This window comes from Pelodiscus sinensis, chromosome 9 (assembly GCF_049634645.1).
Source record: "Pelodiscus sinensis isolate JC-2024 chromosome 9, ASM4963464v1, whole genome shotgun sequence".
Classification (NCBI taxonomy): domain Eukaryota; kingdom Metazoa; phylum Chordata; order Testudines; family Trionychidae; genus Pelodiscus; species Pelodiscus sinensis.
In genome coordinates this window covers 3,906,595-3,929,947 of record NC_134719.1, presented here as the reverse complement: position 1 = coordinate 3,929,947, position 23,353 = coordinate 3,906,595, and the positions used below count along the sequence as shown (strand labels likewise).

At 49.2% G+C, this 23,353-nt stretch overlaps 1 protein-coding gene across 2 annotated transcripts in view; it reads right to left on the bottom strand.

The window, feature by feature from the left end:
* Positions 1-14,944: 14,944 nt before the first annotated feature.
* Positions 14,945-23,353, bottom strand: part of LOC102452942 (cytochrome P450 4B1-like) — a 39,963-nt gene continuing 31,554 nt past the window's right edge. Inside the window, exons 10-12 of one of the 2 annotated variants that reach the window (XM_006111448.4) lie at positions 21,411-21,475; positions 17,330-17,412; positions 14,945-15,716 (exon numbers count right to left, since the gene is read on the bottom strand). In XM_006111448.4, the coding sequence (XP_006111510.1) occupies positions 15,542-15,716; positions 17,330-17,412; positions 21,411-21,475 (323 nt within the window). In that variant the 3' untranslated portion in view covers positions 14,945-15,541. Of the gene's footprint in view, positions 15,717-16,206; positions 17,236-17,329; positions 17,413-21,410; positions 21,476-23,353 lie in introns of those variants that run through there. The other variant, XM_075935922.1, reaches the window with a different exon arrangement.

Below are 23,353 nucleotides of genomic sequence, written 5' to 3'. Positions count from 1 at the left end.
ATGTGGATGCTGGAGACCAGCTAGTGGTGTTGCAGGAAATTGGAATAAAAAATCATTGGAGTAATTCCAGTGATGAAAGCCTTTTTGGACTTCCCCATCGCCAAATGGAGGCTCACCTCCTAGATGGAAACTTGGCCAGGCTTGTTAGGCAGGGTTTAGAAGAGACAGGAAAGAGGAAGAAGATGTGCTTTGGGCCTCATTCAGTTCACTTGTGTGGTGCTGCCAATATACCTCGTCAGCCAGGAGACGGAGGTGATCTAAAACAATGATGACGATTACAGAGTGAGTTCACATATTAAGCTCCCTGCAGATATAGGCAGAGACTGGGGATGGAGCCAGAAGAACAGCTTCTAACTTCTGGCAGTTTTGATGTAGTGTCTGGGGTGATTCTCATCATTGACTTGGCACTTGGACCAGCATCATAAGAGACGGAAAGAGACGAAGAGGGTGATCACGTGTCAGCGGTACTTATAATATGATAGACAGCAAGCTATAGCTAGACAGGGAGGAATGTGTAGAGTGACAGATCCAAGAATAGAAAATTGAGGCGTAGCTATAGATGTTCACTTTGGAGAAGAGCAAGAACAACAAAATACTGGACAACCTCGAGGTATATCTATGGTCTATTTTAACTGTTTCGTTGTGTGGTTCTGTAACCCACACATCTTGGTTTCTGAGGACAGGACAAGGAGTTATGGGCTTAAAGTGCAGCAGGGGAGGTTTAGATTGGACATTAGGAAAAAATTCCTAACTGTCAGGATGGTCAAATATTGGAATAAATTGCCAAGGGAGGTGGTGGAATCTCCCTCTCTGGAGATATTTAAGAACAGGTTAGATAGACATCTGTCAGGGATGGTGTAGACGGAGCTTGGTCCTGTCTTGAGGGCGGGGGGCTGGACTCGATGACCTCTTGAGGTCCCTTCCAGTCCTATGATTCTATGATTCTATGATCTAGCGTGGTTCACTGTCCCATGCAGTGGCACCTAGACCACAGCAACATTTAAGACCAAGAGACCTCTACAGCAGGGGCTGGGAGCCAGCTGGCTTTTAGCTCAGCAGTAGAGGCTCCTATACTCAGTTACAGAGATTCCAGGTTCAAATCTGCCCAATAGCAGTTACAGTTGCACATGTAGATTCCAACCAGGGGTGCATGAGCCCAGCATGCCAGAGCTGGAGAGTTTTCTGCAACAGTCTGCACTGGGGTGGTACATCCTTGTGGCCTCTCCGGAGACTATATAAGGACAGCTCTGCCTGGGTGCTCTTCCCCAGCTGTGGCCTCAGTCAGCACTCCCCATGTGGATTAATCTCACTTTTTTTCTTCTAGCAGGAGCTAATTTAGTTTTCTACCTTGTCTGCACACAGTTAGCCATTAGCACCTGTTAGCTAAGATGTTAAGAAGTCATTCATAGCTAAGACACGAGAAGTCATTCTTCCGCTCTGCTCTGTGCTGATTAGGTCTCCGTTGGAGTCTTGTGTCCAGTTCTGGGCACCGCATTTCAGGAAAGATGTGGAGCAATTGGAGAAGGTCCAGAGAAGAGCAACAAGAATGATTAAAGGTCTAGTGAACATGAGGTATGAAGGAAGGCTGAAAGAACTGGGCTTGTTTGGTCTGGAAAGGAGAAGACTGAGAGGGGACAGGATAGTGGTTTTTAAGTCTCTAAAAGGGTGTCACAAGGAGGAAGGAGAAAAAATCATTCTCCTTGATCGATGAGGATAGGACACGCAGCAATGGGCTTAATCTTCAGCAAGGGAGGTTTAGGTTGGACATTAGGAAAAACTTCCTACCTGTCAGGGGGGTGAAACACTAGAATAAATTGCCTAGGGGGGCTGTGGAATCTCCATCTCTGGAGATATTTAAGAGCAGGTTAGATAAATGTCTATCAGGGATGGTCTAGACAGTATTTGGTCCTGCCATGAGGGCAGGGGACTGGACTCGGTGACGTCTCGAGGTCCCTTCCAGTTCTAGTATTCTGTGATTCGATGTTTATTTTATTTTATTTTATTTTATTTTATTTTATTTTATTTTATTTTATTTTTAATTTCATTGTAATCGTTTTGGTGCTACATACATTCTGCTGGGATGCAGCTCATACTGGGCTGTGAGCACTGCCTGCCATGTGAGGCTTCCCTCCCGAACAAAGACCCCCTATTTGCACTGCCTTTTGTGCCTCTGCTAGGGGCACATGAAGGAAAAACCAGTGAGGCCTACAGCCTTGCTAGGCACCTCGGCAAGACGGGGGGAGGGGCTTCCTTCACAGTTCAGAAGGGGCGGGACCGGGGCGGAAGGGGGCAGGGTTGGAGCTAGTCAGCCCTCAGCACTGCCCAGAGGGTAGCCATGGCTGAGAAGGAACCGACTTTACTACACAAGGATCCATTCGGTGCTGTTAACCTTTCTTCCTCTTTGCCTAATGACTCAGTGAGCACAGAGACTCCTCCGTTTCTGGACTGTTGTGAGCTTCTAAACCCGTGGTCACCAACCAGTAGAGCGCGATCTACCGGTAGATCTCAGGGGCTCTAAGAGTAGCTCTTGAGCCCTCTCTGAACTGCGCGCCTGCACAGTACATTTACATTAGATTTCCTCATTTGAGGAGCAGCTACTCACCGAGCAACAGCACAGGTGAGTAGCTGCGAGGAATGGTGGGAATTTTTTTTTAAAGTAGCAGTATAAGGATTGGGGATAGCAAGTGATGGAGAAGAGGAGAATAGAGAGGGCGGGGCTTCAAGGAAGGGGCGGGGCGGTAGATCTTGGCTTGGTCTGTCATTTAAAAAGTGATCTTGGGTGTAAAAAGGTTGGAGACCACTGCTCTAAACCTTCCCCAGGCAGGTCACTTTTCTTGTCCCTTTTCATCCAAGATCATCATCCCCAATGAGTCCCTGGCCAGAAGGGGTGCTCACAGAGAGAATGTGCAAAACCAAGCGTGACAGACCTGGGCACAGCTGAGGGCGTCCGCTCAGGGCGAATTGCTCATACTCAGGGCTCCTTACAGCCCCAGACTGGAGACCTTCCCAAATAGGCCACAAACCGTCACACCGAGAGCTTCAGCTGCCAATCTGGCCATCCTGAAGCCCCACGAGCAAAACCCCTTTGATACCCCAGCTCTTTCTGTGCCCCAATCAGCCCCGGGCCTAACACACAGGTGAGGGGTTACAGAATCCAATCTCACCTACCCCGAACGGGTTCTTCCAGTCCCAAGAAACCAGTCACAGGTCCCAGTCAATTTACACTCTGGATCTTACCTACAAGATCATACTGAGCCAATCCTTGAGTATCTAAAATCTAAAGGTTTATTACTAAAAGAAAGAAAAGCATGAGAGTAAGGTTGTTAAAGAAAATACACGACGTGCATCGAATTACCCAGTTCTCAACACAGGCTCTTAGCAGAGATGTTACAACTGCTCTCTTAAAAGTCTCTGGTGTACATCCTATGTCAGGACGGGTCCTCGGTTCTTCCCAGCTCGTTGTTCCCTGCAAGGCTGCATCTGGGATCAGGAGCTGAACTCAAGACAAGATGGAGATTGCCACATGGCACTTATATACCTGGCCTCTTCGTAGGCAGAGCAGGTCACATGGTTCAGGGATCTATCCTTGGTTCACATGCTTGCAGCCACTATGTCCTGCCTGGTTTGCAGGTAGCCAGACACGTTCTTTCCGGTGCATCTCTGGCACTTCTATTGTCCATTGAGCCTCACTAATTAGCACAGCCATTGAACGAACATTCCTGGCCCATTGTTCTGCCTCAGACAGAGACTTTTCCAGCATCAACCCAGAGTCGATATTTATAACTCCCCACACAGATATTATACAAGTCCATGAATAGCACACACACCAACCCTTGTGGAGATAGCACAAAGCGACCCTTCATAGGAATGTCCTCACACTCCGGGCAGTTCACAAGCTTTGTTGCATTTTACTCTCCCATATCAAGGGCTGGTCCGGCCAGATATTGACTGACAGTTCATGCAATGTCCTGCCTAGGTGGACAGCGAGGGGCACTGTCTGGTCAGCTTTGTTAGAAGCAATGAAACTGTAGGACAGGGGTCTCCAACCTTTTAAAGCACAAGATCACTTTCTGAATTGAAGTGCAATCTAAGATCTACCTCACACCCAAATACCCTGGCCCTGCCGCCTGTGTGCCACTTCTCTGAGGCTCTGCCCCTGCTCACTCCATCCTCCCTTCCTCCCCCACCCTCCTTCACTTTCACCAGGCTGGGGCAGGCTGTTGAGGTGTCGGGGGGGGGGGGGTTCCTAGGGGCAGGATCTGGAAGGGTGCTTGGGGCTAGGGCAGGGGCTTGGGTTGCAGGAGGGGGTTCATGACAGGGGGAGGGTTTCAGGATGTGAGTACCAGCTGGGCACTGCTCACCTCAGGTGGCTCCTGGGTGGGGGTGCAGTGGGGCTAAGGCAAATTCACCCCTGCCCTGGCCTTGCAACACTCCCAAAAGGAGCCAGCAAACTCCATCCCAAACCCTGTTGTGCCACCTCTCTGCTCTGTGGAGATAGGATACAGGGTGAGAGAGGGGGCACCTTGACATCAGCACCCTTCCTCTGCACAGCAAGCTGGAGACTCCTGGGGGTGGGGGCAGGGCAGCTCCAAAGCAAAGGGCAGGAGATGTGCAGCAGGCTGGGGTGGGGCAGCTGAAGTGCTGCGCTTGATAACCTCTTGGCCAAACCAGTCAAGATCCCCGGTCAGAAGCTCCAAGATCTACCAGTCGATCCCGACCGACCGGTTGGTGACCACTGCTGAAGGACGTTTGCCACAAGGGGGATATCTCTCCCATTGCGGTGCCCTTCCCAAGATCCCAGAACCAGACGGCAAATCGTCTCAGCCAGCGATGTTCGCCAAATCACAAGTGGTCCCTGAAGAACAGTGTACTCCGAACCGTCATGCTAGTCGGGAATATTCCATCAGTGGATGTTGGTGTAGCGGAAGGTAACAGGAAACAGGATCAGTTTGGTTGGGATATGTAAAAAGGAAGAGGGATCTGGGATAGTGGTAAGGAGTTCAGCCACAGACGGCATTACCCTTGAATGTGCTCTTGCCCTTCGTTTTTGCAGCCTAGAAAAATAGATGAGCACGCAGCTGCTCTTCTTTGTTATGTCTTTTCCCCACCCCCACTGGCGCTGTGTAAATATTTCAGGGTTGTTTTTCTTGTCATCTCTGTAACCTGCTGGTATGGAAAGTTTGTGGCACAGAAAAGTGTTGATTGCATTAGAAATTCTGTAAATAGTAATTGGGGGTGGGTATAATAATATTCGTGGCCTGCTTATTAATATTCATGTTATAGGAGTTAACATTACTAAATAAGGTTTTAGGAAAAGTATGTGAATTAACATACTAAAATAGATAAAAGGGTGTATTGGGTGTAGTTTGTGGCCGCTTGGACGTTGGGTTGAATGTCCAAGGAAAATGTGCATGAGCAATAAAGTAGTTCCACTTATCCCATCCGTTCCTGGGTCACCTGTTTCTTCTCTGACAAGTTCTGTTCCTGAGCAATCCAGGGTCTTTAACCTTTTCTCTTTGGTAGGGATCAACTTTCATGCATACAATCTCCTCCCCCTCCCCCGACTCCATCGTTGCTCCTCCCATGACAGATGCGCCAGTTGAGGCAAGACAACGTTAAGATAATTCTTATAGCGCCAACTTGTCTAAGAGATGCTAGTTCTCAGCTCTTCATAGCCTCTCATTCAACTTCCATGGCCCCACCTCTGTTTCCAGACCTAATGTGCCAGCCGTATAGACCAATGCTTCAGGGTGACCCAACCAGCTTGCACCTTATGGCGTGGCTCGTGAGTGCTTGGGTCAGGCGGAGAAGGACTGCTCGGTGGCACTGCAGAAGATATTGCATAATAGTAGAAAACAATCCAGTGGGTCCACTCCTTCAGAAGAGAAGATCTGAGGCATTTTGGAGTTCCTGCTACCTCACAAATCCTCAGGCCTTAAGCGCCGTCTATAGACTGCAAGCCTCTTTCGAAAGAAGCTTTTTTTAAAGATACTTTCGAAAAAGCCTCTTTCGAAAAAGAGCGTCTCGACTACAACCAGTACTTTCGAAAAAGCAAGCCGCTTCTTCGAAAGAGAGCACCCAGGCAGTCTGGATGTTCTCTTTCGAAAAAGCACAGTTTGCATTACAAAGCGCCTTTTTTCGAAAGAGCACTTTAGAAAAAAGACGTTCTTCCTCGTAAAACGAGGTTTTCTGCAGTAGAAAAAACTGCCGCGTTCTTTCGATTTACTTTCAAAAGAATGCGGTGTTACCTACCAGCCTGTGCTCTTGGGGAGCCAGGGAGTGACATTCATGGAAAAACCATCCTCCCCCCTTTCCTTAGGCCTCTGCTAGAATCAGATAAAGCAATGAAAAGGCCTGGGAAGACACACCTAAACTAATTTCGGAAACACCCCAGCCTCATCTGCATTGAAGATAGAACTCATTAGCAAACAGAATGCAGACCAGCTCTTCCATGGCAGGAACCGCAGTGAACTATGGGATACCGAAAGCAAAGAAGCACTGCCTGATGGGAAATCTCTACTCCAGATGCTAATGAACCCAGGCCTGCTCAGACCCAAATTAGTCATTATCAGACCAATTCTAGTAATGATCCTATTAACATCCAAAATACTGAAACTTCCTCATTGCAGTGTGAGCTCGTTCAAGGAACATCACCCATAATCAGGGGTGGAACGAGGCGTACAGCTAGTTCGGATTAGGAAGCCTAATCCGAACTAGCTAGTTCGTGCCGCGTGTAGCCGCGCGGCACGCAGTCCGAGCTAGCCGGCATTTAAAAATGGCGCCGGCTGGCTTTATGCAAATGAAGCCCGGGAATTTCAAATCCCGGGCTACATTTGCAACTCCGTATGACTACATTACCCACCCTAGTTCGAACTAGGGGGGTAGTGTAGACATACCCTCGCTCTTCCTCACCGGGTGTTATTTTGGCTTCTCCATTCGCTCTGCAATACCACAAGCTAAAGATCCCTGGAGTGCCCAAAGTCCTGTGGGTTTTGCTCATCCTGTGGTTTACCAGTGAATGACTGTGGTGTGAGAGTGGGGCTAGGGAGGTGCTGCCCCTGGGGGCATAAGAGGATGGCAGCTTAAAGTGCTGTCTAATCCAGCCCACTGAGTTCAAAGGCACATGAGGGTGCAGTGTGGCATTGCTGTTCAACCCAGCCTGCTGAATCCAGGAACATATGAGGGGTCAGCTTGTGAGTGCTGAGTACCCAGTCCTCTCAGGCGTGCTCTGGTAGTGGGTGCGAGTGTCTGGGTGTGTTGCTAAGGTGGGAAGAACCCCATCCCAAGGAACCTAGTTCCTGCAGGAGAGCTCCAGTGGGAGGAGGAATTGGCAGCAGGGAGAATTCACCTCCATATGAGAGCACAAGGAAGCACAAGCAACACACTGATAGAATTGTTAACCTTCCCCCAGTCCCATAAGAGTAACCCTCATAAATGAGCATACCCCAGGGTATTGGGCAAATCTGGTAACAGCGGCAGCAGTCTAGACACAGGGGACGTTTTTTCGAAAAAACCCTGTGGTCTAGACACACCCTGAGAGCGCCCGTCGGGCTCTTACTACATTTAAAATGCAGAGGAGCAGCGTCCTGGACCAGGGAAGCAGCCTCCCCTATCCCTCCCCCGCTCCCCCAAACACACACACTGCCTCTGATAGAGGGCAGGCAGGGCGGCACCACGGAGACGGTGCTAGGGGGAGCCAGCTTTTAAGAGTGGGGTTCACACAATACAGCAGCGCAAAGGCATTACAGTATTAAGCTCAAGAAAATCTTTTCATTATTTATTTGTGTATCTGTGATATGCTAGGCACTAAGTCGACATATAAGGAAAGATGTTCTGTTTTCTGAGAAGCTCACAGTCTAAGAATAGAACGGCAGAGGTCAGAAACAGCATTCCACGTAAGCGGTATGCTTGTGCGGCCGTGCAGGAGAGATTCCAACGCTGCCCAGAAGATTAGCAGAGCGCCCGCGGCTAGGTTTTATTTCTTCTGGTGGCGCACATACCACATAACATTATTCCGCACATGGGCAGAAAGGATGACAGGGAACATTGGTCAAAAAAAGGGGAACAAAAAATGGGATTGCCTATGAAAATCAACAAAATTCCTTGTAGGCAACATGATAGAAGTGGAGTTCGAAGAGCTTGGTCAGATTCAGCCTTAACTCTGACTTCTGCTTAACACTCACTTGTTTCAAAAAAGTGGTTGATTCATCGATTCCAAGGCCAGTAGTGAGAGCTGGCAGGAGATGGGGGTGCCGGGCCATCCAGGCAGCAAAGGGGGGGGCTGAGGGCCTCAACCCCGCCCCTTCTGCCTGAGGCCCCGCCCCTTCTGGAAGCGTGGAGCCAGGCTCTACTTTGCACTGATTAAGCCTCAATTGGCGTATTGTGTCCAGTTCTGGGCACCCCATTTCGAGACAGATGTGGAGAAATTGGAGAGGGTCCAGAGAAGAGCAACAAAAAGGCAGAAAGGCTGGAAATACAGGACTTCTGAGGGCAGACTGAAAGAACTGGGCTTTGCTTAGTTTGAAAAGAGGAGAGAGAGGGGAGACGATAGCAGTTTTCGGGTACCGGTTGAATGTCCTAAAACTGGGACTCCCTGCTCTGGCAGCATCTGTTGTCCAGCAGGATAATGGATGTTGCTGGACCAGAGAGCCCTGGCACCCGGGAGTGTGAGCCGGTCGTGAGCCCAGCAGTGGGGAGTCCCACCATCGGGACTGGTGAGCCCCAGCTGGGCACAGCGGGGCAGCTGCAGAGCTCTGATCCGGCATGGCAGCAGCGGACAGCCGAGGAGCCCCGACCCCTGACTCCACACAACACAGCAGGGCACCCGCAGAGCCCCATCCTCCTACAGAAGCAGGGCAGCGGTGGCTGGGGAGCTCCGTCCCCGGAGAGCCCCATCCAGCTGGCAGGAACAAGCCAGAGCCAAGCCTAAGCCCTGTAGCAGCAGGACTGGAATGGAGCCAGCCAGAGTGTCCTGGGAGGCCAGTGGTTAGGTCCTCCCCTGATCTGGCAAATTCCCTCATTCAGGATGGGCCGGGTCCCGAGGGTGCCAGACCAGGGAGGTCCAACCTGTACCTAAAAGGGTGTTACAAAGAAGAGGGAGAAAAATTATTCACCTTGGCCTTTGATGGTAGGACAAGAAGCAATGGGCTTAAACTGCAGCAAGGGAGGTTTAAGTTGGACATTAGGAAAATCTTCCCAACTGTCAGGGTGGTGAAACTCTGGAATAAATTGTCTTGGGAGGTTGTGGAATCTCCATCACTGGAGATATTTAAGAGCAGGTTGGATGTCTATGATGATCTTGTCAGGGATGATCTAGATGGTGCTTGGTCCTGCCGCGAGGGCAGGGGACTGGACTCGATGACCTCTCGAGATCCCTTCCCGTTTTAGTGTTCTATGATTCTATGACCTGCTTCTGCATCCACTTTATAGCTGAGCAGCGACCACTCAGCATTAACCTTCGCCTTCCTCTGTACATCAATAAGCTCTTCTAAGATCTATATTTTCTGATTGCATAGTGAATCGATTTTCATTGTCAGTTGCTAATAAAAAGCAGTCGGGGGCACCAGTAGTCAAACGTATTGTGATGTCACTGCAGCTCCATTGTTCATGATAGCACCGTTAGACTCTTTTCTTCCCAGTATTTGGCACGGGAAGCTGGTGTGAAAATAACACCTCCTCCAGGTCACACCCTGGATCATTTCCCACAGAAACAATTGTGTAGTAGTGAGGGACTTTTTCCCTCCTGCCTGATTAGGATCAGTTTTATTTAAATGCTCATTGCAATCTGTTTTCGAGGAAGTTGTTTTGACTTCAATAAACGGGGTGGAGTAATTAGCACGTTGGAATTCTCACACTGTTGTTATGAATAACAACCTTGCTCAGCATAGCAGCCATGCCAAAATTACAGTTTCATGCCTACCTCAGCTCACGGTGTGTAAGGGAAGATCTGGCACAAACAGTCAAACAAAGCTGGATTGCCAGACAGGCCAGGTGGAGGATGTCGTCTTTGGAAGGGCAGCAGAAAGCCCACGATTCGGCTGTCTCTGTATAGGAAGGCGTTTATTCTGCATGACCAGTAGAGCCTGGTACCCGCTCCACCTCACGAGACACCTCCGTGGAGAAAGGCTCTGACACAGCTGAGCTCACGGTAGCTCGACCCCCTTTGCAGCAAACAAGCCATGATCCCGCTCTCTGAATCACGTCTGGGCTTCTCGTCTTGATCCCCAAGGCTCTGCACCGCCAGACATTGGGGGAAATGCCTGTTCCTAGATCTTACTGCCCTCCCCTGCCAGCCCTCCGCCTCGGCCTGTCTCTGAACCGTTCCCCGTTGTAGTAGCCTGAGCTCGCCATTGCACCTTCCTCCCCCTGCTGCTTAGGTCTAGAACAGCCTCCTGCCCACCCTCCCTGGTACTCAAGCTCTCAGGGTAGGCAGTGCCATCACGGCAGTCTGGGGCCCCCCCCAGCCAGAAGGACAAAGAGAAGAGCCCAGGGCCCTAGGAGCATGGAGAGAGGTGAGGAATGAAGGGGCCTTGGATTCTGGCTGAGCCCGCGGCCCCTGGGAAGGAGATGGCACGGCCTAGAGGTCAAAGGGCACCGTCGTTACGGTACAGGATGGGGGGCAATATGGACAGTGCAGGGAATCCGAAGGGACAGCACATGTGGAGTTGTGTTGGCCACCTGGCTTTTGGGGAGACCCAGCCCCGTGCAGCACAGTGTACACAACGAATCCCAGCCTCAGCACCACTCCGGACCCTTGCCAGCCTCCCATGTAGGGGGCGTGACCGAGAAAAGTGGGTGTGGCTATGAAAGGGGCGTGGTCACGAAAAGGGGCGTGACCAGGAGTACATGAGTGCCCAGCTGCCTGCCCAGCCCCTTGAGTCAAAGTGCATCCAGCACCACTCTCCATTTCTCTTGGCAGCCAGTCCTGAGCCCAGTAGCCTAATTCAACACGCTGGTCATATGCTATGGTTCCATAGCCAGTTACCCTTTTTCCTGCCTGGTCCCACGGGCCTTCAGGACAGGTGCACACAGTGGGCGAGCCCTGCTAGAGGTAATGCCAGGAGTCGATTTCACCGGTGCGTTACTGTTTTAATCATGACAGCTGCTGTGTCCCCCTAGCATTCATGACACTAGGGTGTATGGATCTTGCACTGATTGAAACTGACAACCAGTCACTGGGCCTGCTTAGATCTGCTGAGAGTCAGCATGATCTGGCACAAGTGCCTCCGGCTACCCTTGGCAAAGGATAAACCGAATTAGCTGAGCCAAATCCAACTCTCTGCATTGATGGACAGCTGATGTTCCAGCTGAATGCAATACAGGATGGCTGTCATGCCAGCTGGATTTGGTCTCTGGCCCTGTTCTGCAAGAATTCATTGGGAAAATAACAGGAGCTGAGAGATCTCATTGATGATTTGGCTGCTGCAAAGTGCAGGCAAAAGGCAGGGAGAGAACTAGATACAGGGGGTTACGTACAAGATAGGGACTGTAGGTTTGTTCTTAAGTTGAATCTGTATGTAAGTCGGAACTGGCGTCAGCCGCTGCTGAAACTGACCGCCAGTTCTGACTTACATACAGAATCAACTTAAGAACCCCAAGAGTCCCCAAGTCAGCTGCTGCTGAAACTGATCAGTGGCTGATTCCAGGAAGCCTGGGGCAGAGCAACTCTGCCTCGGGCTTCCTGTAGTCAGCGCTGGTCAGTTTCAGCATTGGCTGACTTGGGGACGCCTGGGGCAGAGCAGCTGGGGTGCTGCTGGGTTGCTCCAGTAGCGCCGCTCCTCGGCGCTACTGGACCAACCCAGCAGCACCCCAGCTGCTCTGCCCCAGGCGTCCTGATTCAGCCGCTGCTGAAACTGACCAGCAGCGGCTGAATCAGGACGCCTGGGGCAGAGCAGCTGGGGTGCTGCCGGGTTGGTCCAGTAGTGCCCAGAGCGGTGCTGCGGGACCAACCGGCAGCGCCCCAGCTGCTCTGCCCCAGGGTCCACAACAAAAACCTGGTCTGCTGGGGGGGCACACTAGCTGCGCCCCCCCCCCAGCAGACCAGGGACACAGGGAGCAAAGCCGCAGCGGCAGCGGGGTGCCGCGCGAAAATGGCGATCGGGGCTTTTTTGCGTAAAAGCGCGTCTAGATTGGCACGGATGCTTTTCCGCAAAAAGTGCTTTTGCAGAAAAGTGTCCGTGCCAATCTAGATGCTCTTTTCCGAAAATGCTTTTAACGGAAAACTTTTCCGTTAAAAGCATTTGTGGAAAATCATGCCAGTCTAGACGTAGCCAATATGTGATACAGTAAGCAGAGAACTAGGGGGTCACCAAATGAAATTAATTGGTACCAGGTTTAAAACAAACCAAAAGACATTTTTCTTCATGTAGCGCACAGTCAACCTGTGGAACTCCTTGCTAGAGGATGTTGTGAAAGCCAGGGCTTTTACAGGGTTCAAAAAGGAGCTAGATAAATGCATGGAGGATAAATCCATCAATGGCTATTAGCCAGGATGATCAGGGATGGTATCCCTAGCCTCTGTTTGTCAGAAGCTAGGAATGGGTGACAGGAGAGGAATCATGTGATGAGACCCTGTTCTGTTCATTTCTTCTGGAGGCATCCGGCATTGACCACTGTCAGAAGACAGGATACTAGGCTAGATGGCCCTTTAGTCTGCCCCAGTATGGCTATTCATAAGTAGAGCAAAATACAGGGGTGGATCTGGAATTCGAAATCCCTTAATTCATGGGTACTTCTGCTGGGGTTTGGGACTCTCTAAGTAGAGAGAGAGGCATCAGCTACCTGGATCTGGATTTGGGGATGTTCTATTCAGATCTGTCACTTATACGTTTGATTCTATTTTCTTTCAATGAAGTGGTAACTGACAGCAATGCCAGATCCCCTCCCCTTCTTTCTCTGGCAGTTGGAAGAAGTTCTCCGAAAATGCCCCAGTTTTGTAGCAATGTTCTTTATCTATTAATGGGTCTGATTGGAACACCAGGCCTGAATGCCTCTTATTTCAGGGGGAAGTTCCTATTTTGATCCAGATCTCTGGCTCAGGCCCATCTTTGGGTATTAGATCCTGGCGTTCCTATATTGACAGAGGGACATTCTACAGAAGATGGAAGGACACCACGGAGAAAGGTTCTTATACAAAATGCTTGCAGCACAGATGATTGTGTAACGAAGGCTTCTGTGTTACCACCCTGTAGCTCCAGGCACTGCAGTGGCTTCTCATGGAATTTTATTTGCATGTTTACAAGGTGTAAATCCGAACAGCTGGAAAAGAGCCACAATCCCTGAGATCACGGTGTACTACAATCAGACGCCATAGTTACAGGGGGAAACAATGGTAGACTCGATGGTAACGCTCATTTCAGTAATTAAAGCAACGATCAAGATTAGACGTATACTCGTGAAGCTGCTAAAACGTCCCTGGAAAAGAAGAAAAATCTAGTCATCCCTCTCTCTAAACGCACATTGCACTGAAGAATTGGCTATTCCTCAGTGTTAATACAGGAAAAATGCCTTGCACAGTACAAGCCACATACATCAGTGATGCTGGATGAATGGGGAAGAGGGAGGCCTGCTGGGAGTGGTAGCAATGCGTCCAGCTATTCTGGGGAGGATCTGGGAATCGTCAGACCCACTGAGTGGAGTCAGGGGCCTGGGTCTGATCGTTACCAGCTAGGGAACACAGAGGAGGGATCAGCTCTGTTAAAGAAGCCCAGAATCCAGGCGAGAGCTACGAAAATGCCCACCTGAAACAAAAAAAACCAATTCAAGACCATGCCATGGAGAGCTGCAAGGGGCAGGAGGCCCAGAGGGAAAAGCCTGGGTTGTGGGAAGACCCTGGTTACTAGCGTGCCGAAGCCCCTACAGCGGGAGGAAGGGGAATGATTTAATGTTACCACACCCAGGCTTTCTTTTCTTTCTTTTTTTTTCTGGACTCTGGTTACTAGTTTGCTCTCTGGAGCGCTCATGATATTGGGGCTGGACTCGATGGCCTCCTGAGATCTCTTCCAGCCCTAGGATTCTAGGACATCGCTGGACATGATTTGGGGCTTTATCTTCTCATTAACTTACCTTGCCAAACAGTGGAAGAAGAAAAAGGGGCTAACTCCATTTTGGGGCAACGGAGAAAAAGCCGGGCTGTGTGCTGCTCATTATGGACTTTGACACCCAGCTTTGCAGCCATTTCTCTTGCACAAGGGGCCAGATTCTTTGTGTAAGTCACGGCTGCCCTGCTGAAGTCAGTGGAGCGATACCAGTTCACACCTGGCTGAGAATCTGGTCTAGTTCACTCAGATGCATGCTTTTCTCCTCCCCTGTCGATAAGATTTCGAGAATACTCCGGTTTGTGATCGGTTTAGCTCCAAATGTGACAGATAACACAACACCAGCCATTATGATGTTAATCACGAGTTATTTATTAACACAGAAGACACAAATCACCCTGGGCAGCTTTGCAGTCTTAATCAGACACAGATAACGCAGCTTGCCCATAGGTCAACAGCCCAAACTGTAGTCGATGCTCATAAAAAAAACAAACCATCCCAAAAAGGTCGGTAATAGTTGGCCTGCTCTGGCAAGTGCAACACAAGGAAGGTTTTGAATGAGGCCAGAGAGGGCCATGTGTAGGCACTGTGGAAGGTTTGGATGGTGGAAGAAGGACCCAAGAAAGCAATGGGCGGTGGGGGGGGATTTAGGATAGATGGATAGTAGGAGGCAGTAAGAGTTACAAGTGAGAAGCTAGGGTATGTCTACACTACCACCCTAGTTTGAACCGAAGTTGCAAATGAAGCCTGGGATTTGAATTTTCCAGGCTTTATTTGCATCTTGCCAGGCGCCGCCATTTTTAAATCCCCGCTAGTTCGGACTCCGTGCCTGCGGCTACACGCGGCACGGAGTAGGTAGTTCGGATTAGGCTTCCTATTCCGAGCTACCAGTACACCTCATTCCACGAGGAGTAACGGTAGTTCGGAATAGGAAGCCTAATCCGAATGACCTACTCCGTGCCGTGTGTAGCCGCAGGCATGGAGTCCGAACTAGCGGGGATTTAAAAATGGCGGCGCCCGGCAAGATGCAAATGAAGCCCGGGAAATTCAAATCCCGGGCTTCATTTACAACTTCGGTTGCCTACATTAACCACCCTCGTTCGAACTAGGGTGGTAGTGTAGACATACCCCTAGAACATTGGGGGCTGAGCCAATGCCCATTGGCATCAAGGGAAACACTTCACGGGGTGCCAGGCAGAACACCCGTGTGGCAGAGGAGAAGAAGTCAGTCAAAGGCTATGAAGAGGCAATATCAGAGCAGGTGCAGATGTTCCAAGGGGACCACTTACTGGGCAGAATAAATTCATCACGGGCAATAATTAAACCAGCTACATCTGGCACATCAATGCAGGCCAAAAGGGGCCCTTTGGCTGATGGTAGCAGGAGAAGGAGGATGAAGATCTTTGGGCCCAAGAGCTTGCTTATGAGAACTCACGCCTTGGTCTGATTCAAGTGGCACCCTGTTATCAACTCCTTCCCTTTCCCGCACCTAGAACGGCGCGATTTCAGCCTCCAGGGACTTTCTTCAAGTGCAGGTGAATCCCATTCTTGGAGCGCAGGATGAGCTGAGGTATTCGGGTCGGGGGGTTGGCCAGATCCGGTGAGAGTTCGAAGCGGAGCAGAGTCAGGGCCAGGGCCACCTTTATCTCGTTCAGGGCGAACTGCTGCCCGATGCAGTTCCTGAGGAGAGAGACCCAGAAGAACGTCAGCAGCTGTGCTCGCCCCCACAAAAAGCTGGAGACTCGCTCAGTCGTTCACCCTCTCCTTTCTCTTTCATTAGCCCCAAACTGGACCTTATTTATGGTTTTCTTCAGTTCTCTTAGTCCTGGCCTACAGACGCAGCTGTAGAGCAGATGGCTACGTAGCAGATCCAACAGATGAGACTCACCTGCTATCTGACGGGTGGTATCCAGCCTATTTTCACGCTTAACCAACCCGCTCTGCTCTCCCATGTGTGCTACTAAAACTCCCCAGGAAGTTCCAGACTCTCCTCTTAGACTCTTGCCTGTCTGTCCTATTGTTGGTCTCTGTGTGCAACTGTTCTTGTCCTTATCCTGCCTTAAGGTGGAATCTTGCAGCATTTCCCTCCCCTACCCCACCTCCCCAATAGATCAGGACAAAGGTGCACTTCCCCGAGTATCAGTGCCTTACTACCTGGAAGGCTTGACTGGGCTTCAGGCACCTGTGTCCTTCCTCTGGGAGTCTGTAGCCAATGTTAGTGAGCAACAGTCGGGGCGGCCTGTGGCTATAGGCAGACTCGGCCGCCGCCTAGGGTGCCCGATGATGACATCACGGGGGCGCCTGGGGCACCCGCCGATGACATCAGTCCCTTGACGGCCCTGCAGGCGGGCGCCGATCGCGCGTTCCGCCTGGGGCACCAGCTGCCGCAGCCCACCTCAGGCCGCTCCTGGCAACAGTCTCCTTCAAATGCAGTGTGGCTTTGTCTAAATGACAGCTTTTGCTGGAAGAGGCAATGCAAATGTAGAGCTGATTAGCATTTTGTCACGCTTCATTTGCATAGTCTATTCCGAGCCGGTTTTGCACAAGGGGTTTTTGCGCAAAAACAAGCAATGTGGCCGTGGCTGTTTTGCACAACCCCCCTTTTTGCACAAGAGCCTTATGCCATAGTGTAGACAAAGCCTGTGTGTACTGACATTGCCTTTTCTTGACACACACCGCTAATCGAAGTTTGACACTCTACGAATGTTTCAGCTGGAAACAGAAATGAATGGAGTCTAGTATTATCTTGTTTATTTTCAAGGAATGTACAAAGTCCCATCTCTCTGAACACAAAAGGAACCAAGAATAAAAGGAGCCGTTTCTTATCTTAAAAGCCACAAGTGTCTCCAGCTAACAGCAGACCCAAAGTCTTTCTCCCTAGCTTTCTCTGGGGTCACGATGGGCTTACAGGCTCCTGCTTGGCTTTCTTGTCTCCCTCTCTGTTTTGATCCATTCTCAGTTTCTGTGTGATCTCTCTTCCCACACCCAGTCTCCTCTTGGCTGTAATTCTCTGATCTCATTTCCATTGCGGCCTCCAGTTGCTACCAGAATATATATAACAGCTGATGTCAACTTGATAGAAAATATTAACATTGTAAATCTTTGGGGTGGGACATATCAGTTCCTTTGTTCTTGTGCTTTGGTCTAGCCTAATGCAGCCCAAGCTTTGTTCTTGCCTGGGGTCTCTGCACAAGTACTTCTGCATGAACAGAAAAATATTCTATATCACATTTAACAGTGGGAGGAGAGGGGGGGATTTTCTTCCCTTTGACTTGTAATTAAATATACTTCACCTTGACCCAGCAGCAAAAGGCAGGAAGGCATGAGAATGTCTGTCGGATATGTTCTCTGGAGAAAATCTCCACGGATCAAACACCTGGGATGAAAGAATTTGTTTTTAAAAAGCAAACAACAACGATCCTTTCTGTTTCAAAGCCAATTCTTTCAGAAGTGACTAGTGACTTTTGGTGTCTAAGTCACAGAGGTCTTGCCGTGTTAGTCTGTACCTATAAAAACAACAAGTACCGTAAAATCTCGCGTATAATGCGCACCGATGTAGAATGCGCACCCTGACTTTGAAGTCTTATCACAATGGAAAAATTTAGACTCCTATATATAATGCGCACCTATGAAATGAACCTGTAAGTAGCCCCCGGGCCGGGGAACTCCCCCTTTGGTCTGCACAGAAATTTTCCCATTGCAGCGCGGCGCGGGGGCCGCTGCTCCGCCAAGCTCCCAGACAAGGCAAGGAGCTGGCGGTGCCTCCAGGCTGCAGCACCCTGGCTTGCTGCCTGCCCGGTGCTCCTTCAGGCTGCGCCCAGGGGCCCCCCAAGAGGACGAGGGGCAGGTTTTAAACTCTGCCACCGGCTCCCCAGGCTGCGCGCGCGTTTCCCGGGCGAGCCTGCAGGTGGGAGCGGCATGTCCCTCCCTCCCGCTCTCCTGCAGCCCGGTGCCGGGGAGCGGGCGAGGCTGGGCTTGGTACTGGCAGCGCCACCGGCTCCTCGCCTTGTCCGGGAGCCTGGTGCTGCGGGAGGGAGGGACACGCCGCGTCCCCCCGGACAGCTGCCCACGTGCCATGCCGAGCTCGTGCCTGCTGCAGGGGCCCCAGGATGCAGCCTGAAGGAGCACCGGGCAAGTAGCAAGCCAGGGGGCTGCAGTCTGGTGGCGCCGCCGGCTCCTCGCCTTGTCTGGGAGCCAGCCGGGGCGGTGGCCCCTGCGCCTTGCTGCAGCGGGAAAGTTTCTGTGTGGAGGAGACAGGGAGTTCCCCGGCCTGGGGCTACTTACAGGTTCATCGGCTTCTGAATAAACTGCCAAAATAAAATTTTAAAAAATAACTGCTATGTATAATGCACACCCTGACTTTGACCCCCCCAAAAATCAGGAAAAAATGCGCATTACACTCAAGATTTTATGGTAGTCCTACAGCACCTTTGGGTGAGGGATTAACAAAAAAATACAGACTCCTGAGCTTTCATGGGCAAAACCCACTCTATCAGATGAGTTGGAGTGGATGGCTACGTTCTATAAAAGGAGCAGTTTCTTATCTTAGAAGCCACAAGTGTCTCTAGCTAACACCAGACCCAAACACTTTCTCACTAGATTTCTCCAGGGTCAAACTGTGCTAACAAGCTCCTGCTTGGCTTTCTTGGCTCCTTCTCTGTTTTCATCTATTCTAAATGTCTGTGTGATCTCTCTTCCCACATCTAGTCTCCTGTCAGCTACAATACTCTGATCTGGTGTCCATGTTTTGGATGCTCAATTTGAGACAAAGCTGGACAATGTCAGACAAGAAACAGGGCACAACTAAGCTTTAACAGCGAAGGTAGTTATCTATGGAATCACCGAATGAGGGACGCGGTGGATTCCTCATAGCTTCAAGTCTTGACATGGGTATCCCATCCTGATTTAAATAGATTTCTCTAGCTCAGCTCGAACTGGTCTGCTTGATACTGGAGTTACTGCACGAGGTTCTCTGCCTTGTTATGCAGGTCAGACTGGAGGATCTAATAGCTCCTTCTGGCCTTACAATATGTCTCTTTCTCTCTCCTCCACTTCGACCGAGGAAGGGTCAAGTCCCAGCCCTCGGAAAGCCAGGTCCTTTTAAGGAAGTATACTAATTAACTTGCTGATGAACTAAGTTGGGAGGCATCAGCAATACAGGAGGAACTAAAATAACAAAAAACGGTTGAAATTTAATAGTACAAAGTTTGAGGTTATGCACGTAGACTAATAAGTATTTCTGTTATCAATCAGTTGGAAACAGAGGAGGAGATACTACAGGCTGTCTTAGGCCATGTATACTGAGATTGACACTTCAAAGATGTACACTTACCCTGAGATTGACACTTCAAAGATGGATCTTCCGGAGTTCAATTTAGTGGGCCTAGTAAGGACCCACTAAATCAACCGCTGATGGTACCTCCACCAACCCCGATACTCCACGGTGGTTGCGAGGAGTAAGGCAAGTCGACGGGAGAGTTTCTCCCATCAATCTCCCGCAGTAGGGACATAGCAGAAATTCAATTTAAGGTACGTTGACTCCAGTTATACTGTTCTGATAGCTGGAGTTGCATATCCATGGACATGTCCTAGGATATATCAAATGAGGTCGTTCCGGTTAAGAGAGATGCATTAATGCCAAATGTAGGCTCTGGCAAAACCTCATCTGGACTAGTGTACAATTCTGGTCATGCAGAATTGAGAGAGATGATTTCAAATGGAAACAAGAGAAGAGTTTCTAGGATGATCGGGGAATGGAGAGCCTGCTTCATCAGAGGAGATTAAAAGTGCCGGCCCATTTAACCTCGCAAAACAAAGAGTAGGAAGGGGATCTAACTGCTCTCTAAAGACATCAGATTAAAGCAGGGGAGTAGGTAAATTAGAGCAGGAGAAAGAGATATTTAAAGGACAGTGTTGGCACAAGAACAAATGAGAAGAAGGTTTCTAGGCATCTGGGACAGCCTTCCAACTTTGAAGATGAAGCTTGATATATTTACGAATGGGATTAAATAACTTCATTGCCCATAACAGCAGGGGACTGGACTTCCAGTCTCTGGTTCTTTAGGTATCTCCAGCTGAGCACCCAAAAATCATTAGTCATTTTTGAGACTGGTGGCTATTGTGTGGTTAGCCACCTGTTTTCACACAGTGCAGCCCCTCAGTTGTATAAAGTGGATTTTAGCACTGACCACATGCAAGAATCAGGGGAAAAGTTTCCTTGAGGGCTTTGCCCGTCTGAAAGCTCAAATGGATTTGCTGCTCAAAACAAGATTGTGACACAGAGATCTAATGTTATTTTTGATGAATCTGAGTGAAGATGTCATCTCTCAATGGGGAGTTCCTCCAAAACCACTTAATAATAATCAATCATCTGCACATTTCTAGGACATCCACTGAGGATTAAAAAGCAAACAGTTAAATATGTCTCCCAGTAGATTGTTCCCGTAGCCAGTTTATACTTGGCTAAGCTGCCACCTGCAGAAAAATCGGGGCCCACGATTTGAAAAGTGGATACTCGCACCACGTGCCCTACTTCGAGATGTGGGAGGGTTTAATTAATATTTAGAGAGTTTCTTGGAGATTCTCAGATAAAAAGATGGCACAGATATGCAGATAACTATTGAGTAAGTGCGATAAGAGACCCACCCATCAGAAGAGGAGGAATCAGCCTAGTCAACACAGAGGAGGCAGGTGGACTTATGAAATCTCTTTGCTGTTCTCTAGGGTTGCCAGATACCTTCACAAAAAATCTCAAACATGGTGGGGGAAAATATTGGTTGAGCAAGAAAAAAACAAAAGAGACCAAACTTGTTAAGTGAAAAAAAAAAGTCCTCACCGGCCTTCCGTCCGAGAAATTTTATATGTCCGGTATTTTCTGGGTTTTTTTACGGGACAGAACACGCAATTACCAGAGTGTCTGGACAAAAACCGGACACCTGGCAATGCTACTGCTCTCTGCTAATTCTGTCTTTCCTCGTTGACCAAGGCTTCTGACTAAGTGATTTCTCCAAGACCAGGAAGTCAGATGTTAGTAGAGCCAGGATTAAACGGAGGAGTCTGGACTTCATGGACATGCGCATGGATTTTCTTATGTACTTTTTTTGTGGGGCACTGGGAGTGGGGTTTGTGTGGGGACTCGGGTGTGTTTTTATGAAGTAAGATGAGCCCATCCATACACCTAAACAGAGAGGGGAGACAAAGCTAGAAAATAACAAAACAGTGGGCAGGAAACCTGTGCAGCCTACAATCTTCAATCACAGGGACCTGTATGCCAAGGTGTTTAGCTAATAAAGGCGCTAGTTAGCTACTAAAATACATACACTGAATGCCTGGCTTGCAGCTGAAAGGGTCTCATACGGACAAAAGAAAACTTACCAGTGGATCTTTCCATATACTTGGGTTTCTGTGAATGAGATAGATGCTTACTGCAACCCAGGAGCCTGTAAAACAAAGGAGAGAAACATTTACCTATACAGCAAATACAGAAGGAAATTCTTAGTTCTATGATACACAAGAAACATGTTTCAATGATTACAGAATCATAGAACACTAGAACTGGAAGGGACCTCAAGAGGTCATTAAGTCCAGCCCCCTGCCCTCCTAGCAGGATCAAACACCACCTAGATCATCCCTGATAGATGATTGTCTAACCTGCTCTTAAATATCTCCAGAAATGGAGATTCCACAACCTCCCTAGGCAATATAGTCTAGTGTTTAAGCATCCTGACAGTTAGGAAGTTTTTCCTAATGTCCAACCTAAACCTCCCTTGCTGCAATTTAAGCCCATCAGAGTGGTCTCGTCGGTCCTTAGTCTATGAATGAAAGCCTGGTGCCACTGAAGTCCACTGCAGTTTTGCCATGTCTCCCCTGAATTTATGAATAGGAGTTGGGATGTAAATGCCTATTATCTATTCCTTTGTTCTTAACCTATAGTATCTCATCTATCTACATTTGCTTACATGGTCAGAAGGTGGAAATTAGCAATGAGTTTCTACTGCAGCTATATCGTCCCCTGATTTAGCAGCCCATACGCTGACTGGAAGAGTGGAGCTTCTGTAGAAAATTACTTGTGTGTTGTGTGTCTCCCTCTGTAGGTCAAGTTGGGATCATTTCATGCCTATGAAGTAAAACTCTGTTCTTGCATTTTTCAAAGCGTGGAAGAGGACTTGGGGAAAAAAAGGGCAGTTTTGAAGCGTTCTTTCATGGGGATGGCTACGCTTGGAGTGGGGGTGTAAATTCCAGCTTGCGGAGACATTGGCTCCTTTTCACAAGGGGTCAGTTACAGAATCTTTTGAGTGTTCGAGATGCCCAGTGAAGTCAATAGGATTTAGATAAGATGAGACCCTATTGTGGGATTTCTATTCCACTTGTTCCCCAAATTAAATGGCTCTGGTTCAGTATCAGTTTATGAGAAGAACAAGTCAACGGGGAGAAAATCTGCAGATTCCTTCTGGGGAGTGAGGGGGATGCTAGGCCCTGCTGCCATGGCAACTCCGCCCTATGAAGAGAAGAACAGCGAGTTCGGACCTCCAGAGATTGGCTAGAGTGGCCTCCTGGGATCAGCTGCTGGAGGACTAAGTGAAGCTAGAAGGGCTGGGAGCAGGCAAGGGCCAATCAGGGGCCAGCAAGCCAGATAAAAAGGGCTCCTTGCTGCTTTCAAAGGCCAGTTCTAGGTGTGGCTGTGAGAGGGAAGACTCACTCTCCCTGATTTAAGACTAAAATGTGGGCTAGTCATGGGCCTAACATTGACAGTTTGGTTAAATCTGTGAAAGGCAGTTAGGATCTTTAGCACCCAGAGGGCCATTTTGCGTTGAATGCTGTTTCACAGAAAACTAAATAAAAATGAGCTGGACACCCCAGCTCAGGCGAGCCCAAGACATCCCTGTTGTGACTGTAGAGTAGCATCCCATTCCATTTTGTTTTGATTACTGAATCCCCAGCGAAGATGAAAATCATCAGGCATTAAACTCTAAAACGATCCTTGAGTATAAGATAGACCAAGGAAAGAATTTGCTTAAATATTCAGGGGAGTTCATCTCTGTGCAGACCGGCTCGTGACCTGCTCTCATGCTAATTAGTCCTTAGTTTTAGGACTTCAGTGAGGCACACCACTGGTTCTGGCACCTGACACGGGGTAAATTTCACATGGCGCACTTTGACATGAATAGTCAAGACTCTTGCATGAACAGAGAAGAACAAATTAAACATAACAGATACAGGAGACTGAAGTCCAACTTGCCTCATTCCGCTTTAAAGCAAATATTGTGCAACACTGAGAGCTAGGAGAGGGTGCTGGCCTGACAATCCTGCAGGAAAAA